This window comes from Serinus canaria, chromosome 5 (genome assembly GCF_022539315.1).
Source record: "Serinus canaria isolate serCan28SL12 chromosome 5, serCan2020, whole genome shotgun sequence".
Lineage (NCBI taxonomy): Eukaryota > Metazoa > Chordata > Aves > Passeriformes > Fringillidae > Serinus > Serinus canaria.
In genome coordinates, this window is record NC_066319.1 from 5,598,860 (window position 1) to 5,614,341 (window position 15,482).

Below are 15,482 nucleotides of genomic sequence, written 5' to 3' on the forward strand. Positions count from 1 at the left end.
TGGCAAGCTGTGCTTTATTAATGAATTAATCATGCTCTTGCACTGGAGATAGGGTGCCAGAAATCTGAGTGCCTCTTCCACCTCCAAGTGCATTTATATAAAACTCAGTGCCCAGAAATAAATCTAAATTAGAGTTTTACTCTTGAAAGTAAAAAAAAAAAAAAATTTAAAAATTAAAAGTTCCATTTGTGGTTTTGGGTTTTTTCCCTCCTAAATTATGTTGATCTTTAAAACTCAATGTGATCATCCCATAATGTTTGATATGCCATATTATTTGAATTCACACCAATTATTTGAAGTCACCATTCAAAAAGTTATTTATCTGTATAGACAGCAAGAGTGCTCCCCAAGCCCAGTGCCTGGGGCCCAGAGCACAGCTGCCTGGGAAGCTGTACAGGAGGGAAAGCTGTTTTGTAGGCCAGGAAGGCTTGCAGCCTGTGTCAGAAATGCAGGGGAACAGCTGGAGACAGCACCATGGAAATGATGCACCAGAGCTGGGGACAGCACTCCAGAGGCCTGGCTGTTGTCACCTTTTTCAAATGGGAGTTATAAGGAGAAGCCTAATCAGGTCAATTTCTGTATCTCAGTTTTGTTGTTGTTCTGTTTCTGTAGCCCTGCCTGCCCCAGGTGGCTCAGGCACTGAACCTCACTAAGTAATGTTTGCCTTTGCACAGTACCAGAGCATCCCTGACAGATACTCACTGGGTGAAAAAAGACCCCACGGTGCTTTCTCCTCATCTGAGCATTATTCCAGCATCCCATGGCCAGCAGGGCTACCAGCCCCTGCCTTGTTTCTCATTTTGCTTTTGCTTAGCTTTAGCTTTCTGCCTTTCAATGCCCTTTCCTGCAAGATTTAATCTAGGAGAAGGCTCTTCCCCATGTAGCAACTTGCAGGCCATGACAAGGCTGTGGAAAAGCTTCCCTTGGAAAAAGTAAGTAGATGGAGTTTCATTAGTCATTCACTACAAAGGGTGTTTTCCAGACCTGAAATCATTCTTGTAGCTCTTTGCTGAACACTTTCCAATTTTCCAACATCCCTTCTAAAATGCAGACACGAGCCCTGGAATCAATGCTGTGGTAAGGAGCTAAAGCTGAATACCAGGGCATTCATTTATAACACATCTGCAACTCTCACAGCCACATGGGTACTCATAACCTTTTGGAGAAGGGAAAAAAAACAGCAAAAAATTTGTTTTAATTTCATGGGTTTGAAAAATACAATTTAGCTTTCACACCTATATGTTTGGGCAAATCCCTTGCTATTTAAGCCGTAATAATATTCTTAAGTCCTTAAGACAAAGTTGTTTTAGTACTAAAAGAGGCTTTGGTGAAGCCTTCATTTAAAAGCATTTGCTTGCCAACTCCTATGATTTTTTAATGCTGGTGTTAGACTGTTTTGAAGAGTTTTCAGCTCTCAGCAATCTCAGCAATTAGATGAATGTGAAAACTGTTTACAAAGAGAATTCTGTCCTTCCTTGAAAACACCTTGACTGTGTGCTAGACTCAAAAAAAAAAAAATCCTAGAGCAAACAAGTAAATAAAGATAATTCTCATCGATATGATCATCATCATGGGACTTTTCCAACCATGTTGTGGTTGCAAAAGGGTAAATCATGACAACTGAGGGATAGTTTCAAGTGTTCCTCTCTGCAGCAGCAGGCCCCAGCCTGGATGTGCTGTGTACACAGAACTCCTGGTGATTTCAGCAGGGGCTGCAGGAGCTGGGGCAGTGAACAACAGGGTGACAGATGGCCACATGTGTTACTTGTCCAGGTTAAATGTCAGCATGTAAATAGAACAATTAGGTGGTTTTTTTCAGCAGGCTTCAAATCCAGAAGGCAGCAGACAGAAAGTTATCCTTTTTTAAATCCAAACATTTGCTACTGCAGCTCGGAGTGCGAGGTCTGTGCAGCTGATTTTTGACAACTGTGAGGGGTGGTTTAGTTATGATTTCTCAAATATTTTGCTCTTATTGGAAAAGAAAGAAAATGCTCTGCTAGTAAAACTGCAATTGTGGTAGCAGCAGGAATAATTGCATTCTGAGAGTTTGCTTGTACTGTTATTATCAGCAGTGGCAGCAGTGCAGTTGTTTCAGGAGAAATCCCTCTCCTTCAGGAATTCTGAGATTGCTTGTGTTGTTATTATCAGCAGTGGCAGCAGTGCAGTTGTTTCAGGAGAAATCCCTCTCCTTCAGGAATTCCGCAGAGCAGCGGTGGCGTGGCCTGGGGCTGCTGCATGCTCCAGGTTTAGATGTTTGCCATGCACTGGTTGCAGGCCAGCTGTGATGGCAAATTGCTTATTTGCTGTGATAAGTGTGCCCAGTTCCTCCCAGCTCCTTGACAGCCCTGCTCTAGATGCACATTAACCATTACCTGCTGGCCTGGCGAGGCAGGTGCAAGGAGCCAGGTTCCTATGGTTGGAACAGCCATAGGATTTCTTCCTCCTGTGCCAAACACCTGACTGTGGGGCTGTTTGTGTGCCTGGGTGCAAACCTCTGGAGGCTGCTCCCCTGGTTTATTGACAAGGCCAGCCCCAGGTAATCCTAGACCCATGTCTTCTGTGTACCACAGACCAGCTCAGTGTGTGCTGGTATCAGAATATTGCCTCACAAGGCCCCACCACAAATAAGGATTGCAGACACTGAGGAGGATGAATGAGTTGTGGCCAAGTTAAAAATTAAGTAGCAGTTACAAATGACCAGAACTGTGGTGAGTGCTCCACGCTAGAATCCCAGAATGGTCTGGTCATAAAGAACCTTAGAGATACCTAAATCCAATACCTTCCACTAGACCTGGTTACTCATTCACTCTGAACACTTCCAGGGATGGGGCATAGGTAAGCATACCTGTAAATAAGGTTTTTGAGAAGTCTGAGGGTAAACATGAGGGTACCTGTCAAGTGTTATGTATTCCATTTCTGTATTAGGACTAGAACTAAGCAGAGCTAGACTTGCAAGTGAAGCAGCCTCAGAAGTGCATTTCCCTGCTAAAATGCTCACCTTGGCCTAACTTTCAAGTTCAGGTGATTCCTTTCTGTCATGCTGCAGGAGCTGATCAGCTATTTCCACATAAAAGGCAAACCCTGCTCCCTCTCTCCCTGGGCATCAAAGATGTCAGCAGAGCTAATGCCTGAATCACCAGTCCAGCTGTGCACATCCCTAGGGTCTGCCTTATCCATATCCGTGTGCTTTTAACTGCAGGGCGTTGGAAATGAGCAGAAATGGGTCCATGATGGCAAAGAGCAGAGTGGCAGAGCAGCTCCAGCCCTGCTCTGGGCCCAGGGAGGCTGGATTCAGCAGGTGGACTGTGGGGTTGCTTTGTAGCCAAATTAATCCTGCTGTGCACAGGGCTTGGATAATGAATAATTGAAGGTGGAGCTGCTCCTCACTTGATCCTGCGAGTCTTGGTCTCTGATGCTGCCTGTCAAAGGCAGCTGGGTGGTTTCTGAGGCTGCAGGGAGATGCTGGGAGGCAGCAGAGCCTTGCAGCAGTGTTTGCTGGGCATGGCACACAGGGAGCCTGGGGCTTGTGTCAGACTCTCCGTGGTTCAGTGTTGTGCTGAACCAGTGCCATATGGCCCAGCAGAGCCTTATCAGAGACCCATCCTGTGCTGCCCAGCTGTCTCCCTCTGCCATGAGGACTGCATTGCTCTAAGACCAGAAAAAGTGAGCTGTGGCCCCTCTGGAGGGGGGTGGCTGGGCTGGATTTGAGTCTGAAGGCAGGCTCACTGCAGAGGGGCTGGCTCTGGGGCCAGGCTCCTCGCAGGTGATCATTCCTTTGCTCCAGGGATTTCATCAGCCATCTGCCAGACAAGAATGTCACCTGGAGCCCACCGAAATACTGGGTCATCTTTCATTGTCTAAATTTTGAGTAAATTGCTGATTTCCTGAGGTTTTTACTGCAACAGTTAGGCAGCTGCTTCCCTGATGGACTTTTTCCACTGTCACTGTCATCACCATTAAAGCTCCCCCCGTCATTTCTGAAAAGAATGGTAAGCTAGTGACAGCTTATGCTATTCACACTGTCAAATAAAAAATGAAATTTTCACCTTTTTCCCCAGGCTGACTTAAACTGCAACATCCAGGATGATACAGGGGCGTTTTACGGAGTCACCAGTCAGTACGAGAGCTCGGAAAACATGACAATCACCTGTTCCACCAAAGTCTGCTCCTTTGGAAAGCAAGTAGTAGAAAAAGTAGAGGTGGGTGTTGTGATGGGATGTGTGCCTTCAGTCATTTCTTACCTTTCCCACGCACAGACCTGGGGGCTGTGCTCTGGCTGGTTTGCTGCACAGTGATATTGCAGCTCAGGGCTAAGCCCCAGACCCACACCTGTCATGTACAAAACTGGTTTTGGGGGGGAATTTTAGCCTAGAGCTGAAGCTTGAGCCTTTACAGATGTCCTGGTCACTGTTTATGTCCTTCTTAAACTAAGTATGTTTTCTGACCATAACAAAGTAAGGTTTTAATAATTTGTATTGTTCCAAGCTTAGAGAAAGCGAAAAACCCTCAGAAACCACAGTCTGAGTGATTGGTAGCTGGACAGCAGAAGTCCAAGAGTCACAGCCTTACCCTCCCTCAGCAATCTAAGTCAGTCTGCTTTTCTTCCAGCTGTAGTCCTACATCTTTCTGTAGTTCATAAATTGCCTATTAAGTCACGCAATAATATATCTATGCGTGTATGTGCACACATAAGTGCAAATATATAAGCTTATTTTTTCTGTTCCCTTTGCAGACAGTGCCTCAAAATTCCTATAAAATCATCTTATCACAGTTTTTGGTTTAATTAATTTCTACTCAGTTTGGGACTTTATAATCCTCATCTATTCAATTTGTTAATTTGCAGGTTAGAGAACAAGTAGTGATATTATAATTATTGATAATTAAGATCCCTTGCATTTTTAGCAAGGCATAGCACAGGTAAGGCAGGGAGTCAACAAGCAGGTGTGAGTGTGTCTGAGCCACTTTCTCTTTTTCCTGTCTACACAAAAAAAAAAAAAAAAAAAAAAGAAAAAAGGAAAAGAGCTTTACCAGTCCCTTTTTTTCTGTCTCTGAATGATGACGTTCTAAATGGTTTTTGTTTTTTCAGACTGAATATGCAAGGTTTGAGAATGGCCGGTTTGTGTACAGGATAAACCGCTCCCCCATGTGTGAATACATGATCAACTTCATACACAAGCTGAAGCATTTACCAGAGAAGTACATGATGAACAGCGTCTTGGAAAACTTCACAATTTTATTGGTATGGGCTGGCTGGTTTGTTTTTCCACTTCTAAGATGCTCTCAGGCTTTGTGTGGCTTGCTGGTAGTGTTGGGAACCAGTTTCCAAATCCCTTAGTCACTGGTGCTTACCAAAGCAACCATCCCACTGACTTCAGAATAATTCTGGAATTGGGCGCTAGAGACGCTCAGGATGAAAAGGCTCAGCTGGCTGTGAGTGTGAACAAACACCTTTGTTATTCCCCACAAATTTCAGCTTACTTCTCTGGTTTTTCCATTCGAGTCTGGGGTTTGCAGAGAGCCTGAGGCAGTAACTTTGAACCACTGCATTCATCTGATGTCTCCTTACCGGGGCTCGGTTACCGTGCTGCAGGTGTCAGTGGCATTAATTAGTTCTTGGGCAGGGAAAACAGGCAGCATGCCCAACAGGTGACCTAAAGCACAGAGAATGGCCACGTGGTGGCCTTTGAGCCAGTTTCATCCAGTGACCCAGCCTGCTTTCCCTGCTGCTCTGTGGTGTCAGCTCAGCCAAGCCCTCAGAGCCACGTGCTGCTGCCACCCAGGCATCCGGGCAGGACCGAGGTGACACGGGTCACTCCTGGTTCCAGACCTGGGCCACTCACATTCTCTGAAAAACCCCTTTGCCCAGGATTTTCTCCTGGGAAGCTGAGCAGCCTCAGAGAAAAGGAAAACAATTCTCATTTGCTTCTCCTGTGTTGTGCTCATGTGGAATGTGTTTGGAGATTGTTCCATTGCATTCTGCTGGGAGTTGTTTTCACTCTTTGGTCAATCAGGGCCAAGCTGTGTTGGGACTCTGGAGAGAGTCAGGAGTTTTCATTATTATCTTTTTAGCCTTCTGTCTGTATCCTTTCTGTATTCTTTAGTACAGTTAGTATAGCATTCTTTAATATAATATAGAATCTTAAAATAATAAGTTAGCTTTCTGAGAACGTGGAGTCAGGTTCATCATTCCTCCCTGCCACGGGGGTCTCTGCAAATGCAATACAGCCCTGCTGTTTCCAGGTGTGTGATGTTCTGTCTGCCTCTTGCTTTCCCCACACAGGTGGTAACAAACAGGGATACACAAGAAACCCTGCTCTGCATGGCTTGTGTATTCGAGGTGTCGAACAGCGAGCACGGAGCACAGCATCACATCTACAGGCTTGTAAAGGACTGAGCAGTTATTTATATCTACACTTCATTTCACTTCTTTATCAAAACACAGACTGTAAACCTCAACACTAAGTGGCAGTGCCTCTGGCCCAACTTTCACCCACATTTTTCTAAATCCTGTTTTAGTGAAGTCATTTTTAATGTGTTCATATATAATTGTAGCTGTGAAATTCTGGTACAGTTGTAAAAATTATTTCTAAAACTAAGTGTTCTTCAAATTTGTAAACCACAGTTCTTTGGGAAGACTGTATTTAAGAACCTAACGCCTCTGTCTGTGGAGGCCTATTTTTAATTCTGATAGAAAAATGTATGACAGAGCATTTGCCATGGGGAAAAACTGACAGCATTTATAAGAATTTATTTTGGGTTTTTTTCCAACATGAAATACTTGTTTTACAATGCAAGTGAAATTGAAACGAATCTTTAGCTATAACTGTAAATGAGTACACAAAGTTAATAATCTTTATAGAATTATCTTTGTAACTAATTAGGGTGGAAGATATGGACGAATGTAATTCACTAAATTATTTTTTAAAATGAAACATTTTTCTGTTTGAAACCAAATGAAAAATATAGCCTTAAGAAATGCCTGATAGAAACAGACAGGTCCTAAAATTAGGCAAATTTTGTATTTTTTTCTCAACGCTAAAACTAATCTTCTAATCCATTAAACTTTCAAACAGGTATTGCAGAGAAAGAAAACATCACCCCTTACCCCTAACATATCTAGTGTATTTTAAAAGAGTATAAAGTTGTATTGTACTAATATGAAAATTTGATTATTTAATGAAAAAGATGGCTCATTTTGCAATAAGTAGGTAAATACTGAAGATTTAGACTTGCATTATATGTAGTCTTGTGTGTGCGGTTATATTTTATATGGACAACTATGTTTTCTAATAAGTTGAGCAAAAAAATTGCAACTCTGAAATCAAGAGATGAACGGATACAGCTGACCCTGCAACAGCATCGAGTCATTCAAAACAGAGAGCAAAACACTGATGTGTTTGAAAGAAGAGTGTGTACACCTCTGAAAGGATCAGCAGCTTTAATATCTGTGAGGCGCTAGAGAATCACAACCAGCATCAGGCAAAGAAGATTGGAAAGTGGAGAATCTTAATTTTTTTCTCCTTTTCCTCTTAATCATGGTGCTCTTACACCTCTCCCAGCTGTCTCTCCGGGTCTGGCCAAGACCTTACCTGAAACACACACACACACCTGCCCCGTGGGGTCTGCTGTCCTCTTGGAAAGCCTTCATGCAGGTGGTAGCGTTGCTCCTTCTGATCAGTCCAGACTCCAGGAGGTGAAGCACAGCTGGAGATGTTTAACACTCTGAGGCTGTGCACCACGGCCGTGAGCAGTTGTCTGGGGTGTGCACACGTGGCAGCAGCAGCCTCAGCCCTCCTGCTCAGCACAGAGGGTGCTGCTCAGCCCCTCTCCTCCTGCAGAAGTTGTTTGGGCAGGTGAGCGACTTTGAGCACTTGGCTGGGCCAGCAGAGGCTGCTCAGGCAGAGCATTTGTCTGGAAGGCTGAGGGCTGCCTGGCCGAGCACAGGGCACCTCAGGGATCAGGGATGAGTTATCAGCCAGGAGGGTTCTTAGGGTGTTTTCTGCAGTCCTGGCTCAAAGGTCAGACTTAGCAGGCCCCTCTTCCCTACCCCTTGGGATTCCTTCCTGTAACCAGCACAGTTCCCATGCACAGTGTAAGCATCAAATTCACTCCCAGGCCCAGTGCTGTAAAACAAGCAACTCCAATCCTTTTCTCTAAATTCTATATTCCTGCACAGTCCTTTCTGTTAGAATTGCCCACTGCTGAGATGTCTGCACTAGACTAGAGCCTGGGTGAGGCAGAGGGTCAGAGCAGGAGCATCCCTAACGCCGCTGAGGGCTGGGGTTGGAGCAGGATGCAAACATCCCCGAGGGGAAGGGAGACTGCTCCCATCCCTCAGCCTGACCTGGCTGCATGAGCTGCATGGTTTGGGTGGGTGCTGTGATGCCTAGCTGTTACTGCTTGTGGATATTAGGGCTGGTGATCTTTCAGCTGATACTCTGGAAGCGAACAGAGGAACGTGTCCATGGCAAGGTCTCTTTTAGCGCTCATTTTTAACACTAACAATCACATCAGGAAAAGCACTGCATTGTAACAGCCTAACGGTAGCCCTTTACTCTAAGCACTTGGTGTTACAAGTCAAAAACTACTTTTTGGTTTTTGTTCTAAAGTTGTCTTTTATTTAGGGTTTGAATTGTGGGTTTGGTGATTTTTATTTTTGTTTTTAAATAACGAGCAAAGTCTTTAAGGCATATAAAGTATGTGAGTCAATTTGCAAAACCAGGTACAGTTTGGGGTTTTTTTAGTAGGATCTGGCACACTACATATGCCATTAACTATAGGGTATAAACAGTCACAATGTTTATTGGTGTTCACATATGTAACGTTAGGGAAACTACTTCCATCGTCTTTTCTTTACAATTCTGTAAATGATCCATACCCTGTATGTGTTAATTCTTAAAAGCCTTAATCCTTCAACTGTTGAGTGTGGGGTGTGTAGTCCAACAGGCTGCCTGTAAACTGTGAGCTCTTTTGTAAGCTGGAAGTACTTATCTTGTTACTGTTACTTTTTTGTAGGAACCTTTTAATTGAGAGCTGCCAAAGCATTACAATATGCAGTGCCTTAGCATTATATTAGAAGTAACTTTTAGCCTCTTAACATTAAATTTTATACGTTGTTTTCTTAATTGGTTCCATTTTTAAAATCTCCGTATTTTTCCCTGCAGAAATGCTCTTTGACTGCTTGGTGTGAACCAGCTGTCTGTACCAGTCAGTCCCATTGCAGTGAGATGCCTATACCAAAAGGAAAGGTTGCAGATCCCCAGTTCTCCCTGAAAAGTGAATTGTATTAATGAATGCTGCCTTTTTAAATTTCATGACCAAATAATTAATTGTGACTCTTCTGCACTCTAGCATGAAAGTGCCTTTGGTTTGAAATTCCAGCTTAGAAAAGTGCTGCCATAATAATGACAATTTGTAGAGAGACCAAAAATATTTAGTTATCACCGTAATGCCTTTGGTTTATTGGAATAAGTTGAATCTACAGGCCTCCATTCACAAAAGAGCACCATTCATAGCAAAGGGATTTTGCTAATGATCAGCCTGCTGAAGAAAAATCTACTGTTTGCCATTTCTGACAGCATTGCAAACCAGCAACTGATTCGTCTGTGACAGAAAAGTGAAAATGTTCCCATTTGTATTCTCTTCATCCAGTCACGCATCTGCATAGTGAGAGATCCGTATCCTACAGAATTTCGGTGGACAGGCATGGCTTCATCGACCTCCTCCAGTAACACCCTGGTATCTGTGGAGATCCCTTGCTCAGCCAGCAGGTTTTGTTTACAGAGCTGTGCCTGCTGAAGGCCAGGTGCACAGACAAGGGGAGCACGGAGCGCTGAGCACAGCGAGCGTGAACGCGACCGGGTGGGGTTAAACACAGAAACGCAGAGGGTGAGCACTGTGCATGAGGGTGCTGCTGGGCAAACCCTGGCCAGCACCACTCAAAACACAGGGTTGTTTTGTTTTCCTCCCAGATGATGTCCTGGGGGACAAAAGAAAAAAGAAATAGCTCCTCTTCATGGTGATGATGTGTCTGGTTTTGATACCTTCTGTGAACGGGGGCCATACTCTCCACCACAACTGAAATCAATGGGAAGAGGAGCAACATTTTAGGAAGAGCAAATATCAGCAAAACCAAAAGCTGTCAGAGGGATTATATAGTTGTGAATACATTGTTAACTTGATTTTTAAAGTATTTGATGAAAACTAAGATTAACTTTTTATATAGAGAAATATTGTGACACTGTGTGGTAAATATTGTGATAATTCAAATTCCCTTTCTCTAAAATATTATTTTTGTTATTCCTTCAAGGTCTAAATCTCACTTACCTCTATAAGACAAATAATCCTGTTGAACTCAATGAGACTGAGGTAGGGCAAAGACACTTTTGGCCCACAAGCAGAACACACTTTTTCAGTTGCTGCCAAACATTTTGGCTGCACCAGTCTGTGTTTGTGACAAGCTGCACCTCTGTCTCGTTCAAACGAGCATAATGGTACCATTTGGGGCTGTTAAAAATTGCTACTAACAAATGTAGTTGTACTTACTTGAATTCCAAACTGATTTTGTTTAGGTACTGCACCACTATTTTGAAGGAATCGCAGATCCAATGCCTGTTTCTCTCTTTCCCTCTCCACCACAGCTACAGCTCAGCTTGGCAGTGGCTTGTCCCGTGGAGCCCCCACGGGCTGGGCTCCTGGGAATAATGAAGGGTGTACATTAATGTTGAATGTAAGGAACTGGCCAGTCCAAGGCAGGTAGGACGTTTGATGTGCTAATCCATAGCTATTTATTTTTCCACTGCGAGTCCCAGGGCGTGCCTGCTGCCCGAAGCAGCAGCCCTGGGAGTTTGCTGGAGCCCTCAGTCAGTGACACTGAGAGCCCTGGTGTTGTCCCCCCTTTCCTTTTCCCACGAGGATCCGCGTGCCCGGGCGCAGGCGGGTGTGAGGAGCAGAGCCCGGCTTTGTCCTTTGCTCAGGATGATCTCCTTCCCCCTCTCATCTTCCATAACAGATGTTTAGCCCCCCCCAGAAAGATTGAGGCTGGATAAGTCAAAATACAAGAAACACTCTGGACATCTTCACCTTTTAACTTTTCAGGTCATTCTTGCTGAGGTCATGTAATTAGTTTTAGTGTGTAAATTAAATCCTAAATGCACTCAGTTGACTAAAAGGAGATGGATCCCTGTTACCTCCTTACAGAATATGTGTTTTTGTTTTTGTTTTGTTTTGTTTTATGGGCCTCTGATTCAGGCTCATGACTGCAGACAAAAAATACAATATGTGCCTGAAAAAAAAAAAAAAGACAAAAGAATTTTATAACATTGAAAACCTGAATAGCCTTTAATTCTTCAGTACATTTTATGTAAAACAGGTTGGGTTTTTGTTTTGTTTTGGGGTTTTTTTGCCATGTGCATTTGTTCACATTTGTAAATGACTTAATGGAATTCTCACTTTATGTTTATTTGTGTAATGTGTATAAAATGGGTTTGTGACTTAAGCATATTCATATATGGTCAGTGGTTACTTTAATATTGTACTGCTGCTGGTAACTTTTGATGTAGAACTTGCCTTTTGATGATAAAGTACCTCTAGGTTAGACAGTGAGGGAAGGCTCTTGGAAAAAACTGAATGTTCTCCAATGTTTTCTTAACATATTTGCAGAAGCTTTCAAAAGGAGTTTCAGTCAAACCTCTTGGCAGTACAGTATTCTTGTATTTGTTATTGTCTGTGTGTAGGTACTGGTACCTTTTTTTTTTTTTTTGTTTAAAATGTTTTAAGTGTTGGCTTTAAAGTGAATTTATCTTTAGTATGATAGTAATATGAAAATTATAGGTTTTGTGTGCAGAGAATTTTTTTATAAAGTGCTTTGTAAAAAAAAATAAAAAAATGTATTCTAGCTTTCGCGGTACATATGTGTGATAACTTTAATATCCATGACAGTTAAGTGCAATTATTTCATCACTCTAAAAATGCTATTTTTGTGTCGGTTACTGCAGGTGTTTTCATGTCTTTGCAAAGTGACACATTTTGATGCCTTCTTGATAAAGTGGTAGAATTTTTGTAGCTTTCTAGAAACTTTGTATTCATACAGTATCAATTGAAAATAAAGAAAATGAAAGTGTTTTGTGCATTTGTCGTAATCTCTTACCTCAATCTCTTCTTAATGTTGGGTGTAGCTTTCAAAACCTTTTTCCAAAACAGCACAAGGCCAGGCTTGCAGAGATGCCTGTGCACCTTCCTCAAGGTGTGAGGAAGATCCAGCAGGATCTGCAGGGGCCTGGAGGGCTGGCACTCGAGGCTGGCACATCTGGAAGTTCACACATCTGGAAGAACACACATCTGGTGTTCCGTGGAGAGTCCATCCTCCTAATTCTTGCCTGTGTGTCTTCCTAAAGCAGCAGTGGTGGATTTTCAGGAAACACCCTTTAAACCATGGGAAAAGCCAGCCATCTCTCTGAACTGCAGAAGCAGGAATGACCTGTTCAAAATGTTATGGAATAAATGGTACAAATACATCTCTAACAAAGCAGCTAGAACTGAGGAGCACGGGAGTTCTCTGGGTTTGTTTCCTCCAGGACACTGAGCTCTGGGGGAACTGAGCTCCTGAAAATGTGCCATGTTTTTAAGACACTCACTTCTTGTTTCTCTTGAACCACCTGCCCCTCAGCTGACAGCTGTGCCTGGTATGATGGGAGGATGGAGCAGGATCAGTTTGCCTCCAGCAGTCACGAAGTGAAACCACCTAGCTAAGGGGAAAAAAAATAATAATAAAAGGGATATCCTGGATCAAATGACATCAATGGGAAAAAGACCATGACTTGGTAGAGGGAAAAAAAAGTACATCTGGCTCATCTTCTGCTCCCATGGGGGAGCAGAATATATTTTTGGAGTAAACCACGTGGCCCTCCCACACTCCCCAGTTCTCCTTGGGGTGGCAGATGTTCCCCTGCTCCTTTAGAATGTCAGCAGAGCCCCCCGTGTGCGAGATGAATGGGGTGAGCACAAGGCACAGATATGGTCTGGTTTGACCCTGTTCTCTCCTCTTTGTTCCCATGAAGGACATGGCTTCTGCCCTTTGAAGTGTGCTAGCTGTTTCAGAAGCAACCTGCTTCTCTAATTAAGGTTCTGCTTCTTAATTAATTTAGGAATTAATTCAGGTTGAGCCCATCAATGTTTGGGAAGGTGCCAGGCGGCGTTTCGGGCTGGGTGTCCCCAGCAGTGTCACCATCATTTACTGGAGAGCTGCTTCCAGAGGGAGCCACAGCCCCTCCCTGGCAGAGCCTGGCCTTGGGCTGGTGTGCTTGGGCAGGGAGCAGAGGAGCCAGAGCAGCTACCCCGTGCCTTTGAATGGAGCACAGAACCCATGTGTGCTCCAGGGGCTCTCCTGTGAGCTTTAGCTGTTTCTTGGAGACACAGCCTGTCTGACCCCGCAGGTCCAGGGGGCATTTCGTGCTGGCAAACCCTGAAAGGAGGGCTCAGAGCTCAGCACTGTGCCAGCAGATGTCTGCAGTCCCACACCCAGCCCTACTGTTCATCCCAATCCCGACCTTTGGCAGCCTCACCGTTGCGGTGGAGACCCCTGGAGCAGGCACAGCTGAACAATTGTTACCCCAGCAGAGGCAGCTCCAAAATGCTCACCAAGAATCGCCTGCCTTGTAGGGAGGTGTGGCACTGAACTGGCTAATGGCTGTCAATTATTGTCCTGAGATTGCTGGTGTTCCCTCAGAGCTAGAGCTCTGCTGGGGACCCTGGGAGGTGGGAAGGGCAGGAGGGGGTGAAAAGGAAAATTGTACACAACCAGAGTACAAGGGGCTTGAGAAAATGAATAGCAGGGCATCACTTTTCAAAGGAAATGCAAAGCTGAAGACAGGACAAAATAGAAAAAGGGAGGAAAAGGATCATTTAGAGACTACCACCATCCAAACACTGTCCATCAGAAGGAGGCAGGAGAATCAGAGTAAAATAAAAGCTACAACAAAACAGACAAACATTCACCTTCACCTAGGTTAAAATAATTTGCTGCTTTTTGGTTTGGGGTTTTTTTTCCCCTCCTGTGTTACTTTTTATTCTTAGCCTTTTCTAGTTTGGGACATACCCTCTTTAAGCTTGAGGGAAAGGGGTGCTGGAGACTCCATTCTTGTGTGCTTCACTGGAGAGACTCAGTAAAGCCCAAAACAGCTCAGCAAGGTACCCTGCAGCTTCCCTGACAGATTAGGAACTGTCAGCTCCATTTTGGGGAGAGAGAAGGAGCAAAATGAGCAATGAGTGGTTTCAGGAGAGCATCTGAAACCACTGGGTGAGCAAAGACACTTGAGTGCCAGTGACTGCTCCCAGTTCACCCATCCCTGGGGGTTTCTCAAGGCACCTTCTTCCCCAGATGTGTGGGTTTGGGTGCATGCACAGAGCCCATGGGAGGTTTAGCTTGATGAATTTCAAAAATACTGTTTTCCATGCCCCTCACTATCCTAGAGCTAAGAGCAAAAATGTGTAACTTGGAGCAGTAAGCCAAAAAACAAATAGTTTTTTTTCATAAATCTGCTTTTAAACCTCTCTGTCAGCTTTCAGAGGTGTCCACACACACTTTGGGGCCCTGGGCATCACAGCAGTCCCCCGGCTCTGTTACAGGCAGTGTCCCACTGTGGATGGTGGCTGGGCCACCAAAGAAAAAGGTGCAGGAGCTGTGATCAATATGTCTGAGTCCCTTTTGGTTCCCCTTGCTTGTAGAGGTCAGTGAGAGGGCTAGTCCTTGCCCTGCAGGGCCCCTCAGTGCTCTGCCTTCTGCACCTCAGCAGACAGGGGCTGGCAGCAGCTTCAAACTCACCCTGGGTTTGAGCAGAGCACTGGGCTGAGCCCTTCCCCAGGGATGCCTGGGGATGCCCAGGGACAGGACTGGCCCCAGAGAGCAGCTCTGCCCTGAGGGTTCTGTGTGAGCTGCTGCCCTGCAGGGCCAGGGGGCACGGGCTGGCCCTGCTGTGCTCATTTCAGGGCTGCAGAGGGGCTCAATCCATTTCCCTGGGAGCACCAGGGATAACCAGGTTAGGTGGGAGCATCACCACCACGTGTGACCTTTGGACTTTGGCTCGGGGCTCCTGCTGTCCCTGCTGCACAGGGCACGTCGTGTTTCACTGTCTGCTCCATTTCTCCCTCCTTTATTGCACTGAGCTCCCTGCCCCACACAGATTGATTTTCCTGGAGGCACAAACCAGCAGACAGAACCCAGAGGAGGCTGAAATGAAGGGAATCATTGTAAATGGCCTTCGAGTTAATAAATGTACATCAAGAGAAATAAGAAGCATAGAGATATATAGGATGTCTAGATTGTACAAACAAATCAAGACCCATCTGCTCAGCGTGCCCCCAGTGCTGGGACATCCTGGAAAGCAAAAGGCTTTTCTGGACACACTTGGGATCTCAGCTGAGATACAGGAAATCTGCCTCCGTGTCAACTCACTGAAGGATGGACCCCCAGACAATAAAGCATG

The 15,482-nt window shown here is 44.7% G+C and overlaps 1 protein-coding gene across 6 annotated transcripts in view; it reads left to right on the forward strand.

The window, feature by feature from the left end:
• Positions 1 to 12,130, forward strand: part of TEAD1 (TEA domain transcription factor 1) — a 160,717-nt gene extending 148,587 nt beyond the window's left edge. For all 6 annotated transcript variants that reach the window (XM_050974797.1, XM_050974802.1, XM_050974799.1 and 3 more), the window contains 3 exons: positions 4,059 to 4,199; positions 5,087 to 5,239; positions 6,281 to 12,130. In XM_050974797.1, the coding sequence (XP_050830754.1) occupies positions 4,059 to 4,199; positions 5,087 to 5,239; positions 6,281 to 6,394 (408 nt within the window). In that variant the 3' untranslated portion in view covers positions 6,395 to 12,130. The remainder of the gene's footprint in view (positions 1 to 4,058; positions 4,200 to 5,086; positions 5,240 to 6,280) is intronic.
• The last annotated feature ends 3,352 nt before the right edge of the window (positions 12,131 to 15,482 follow it).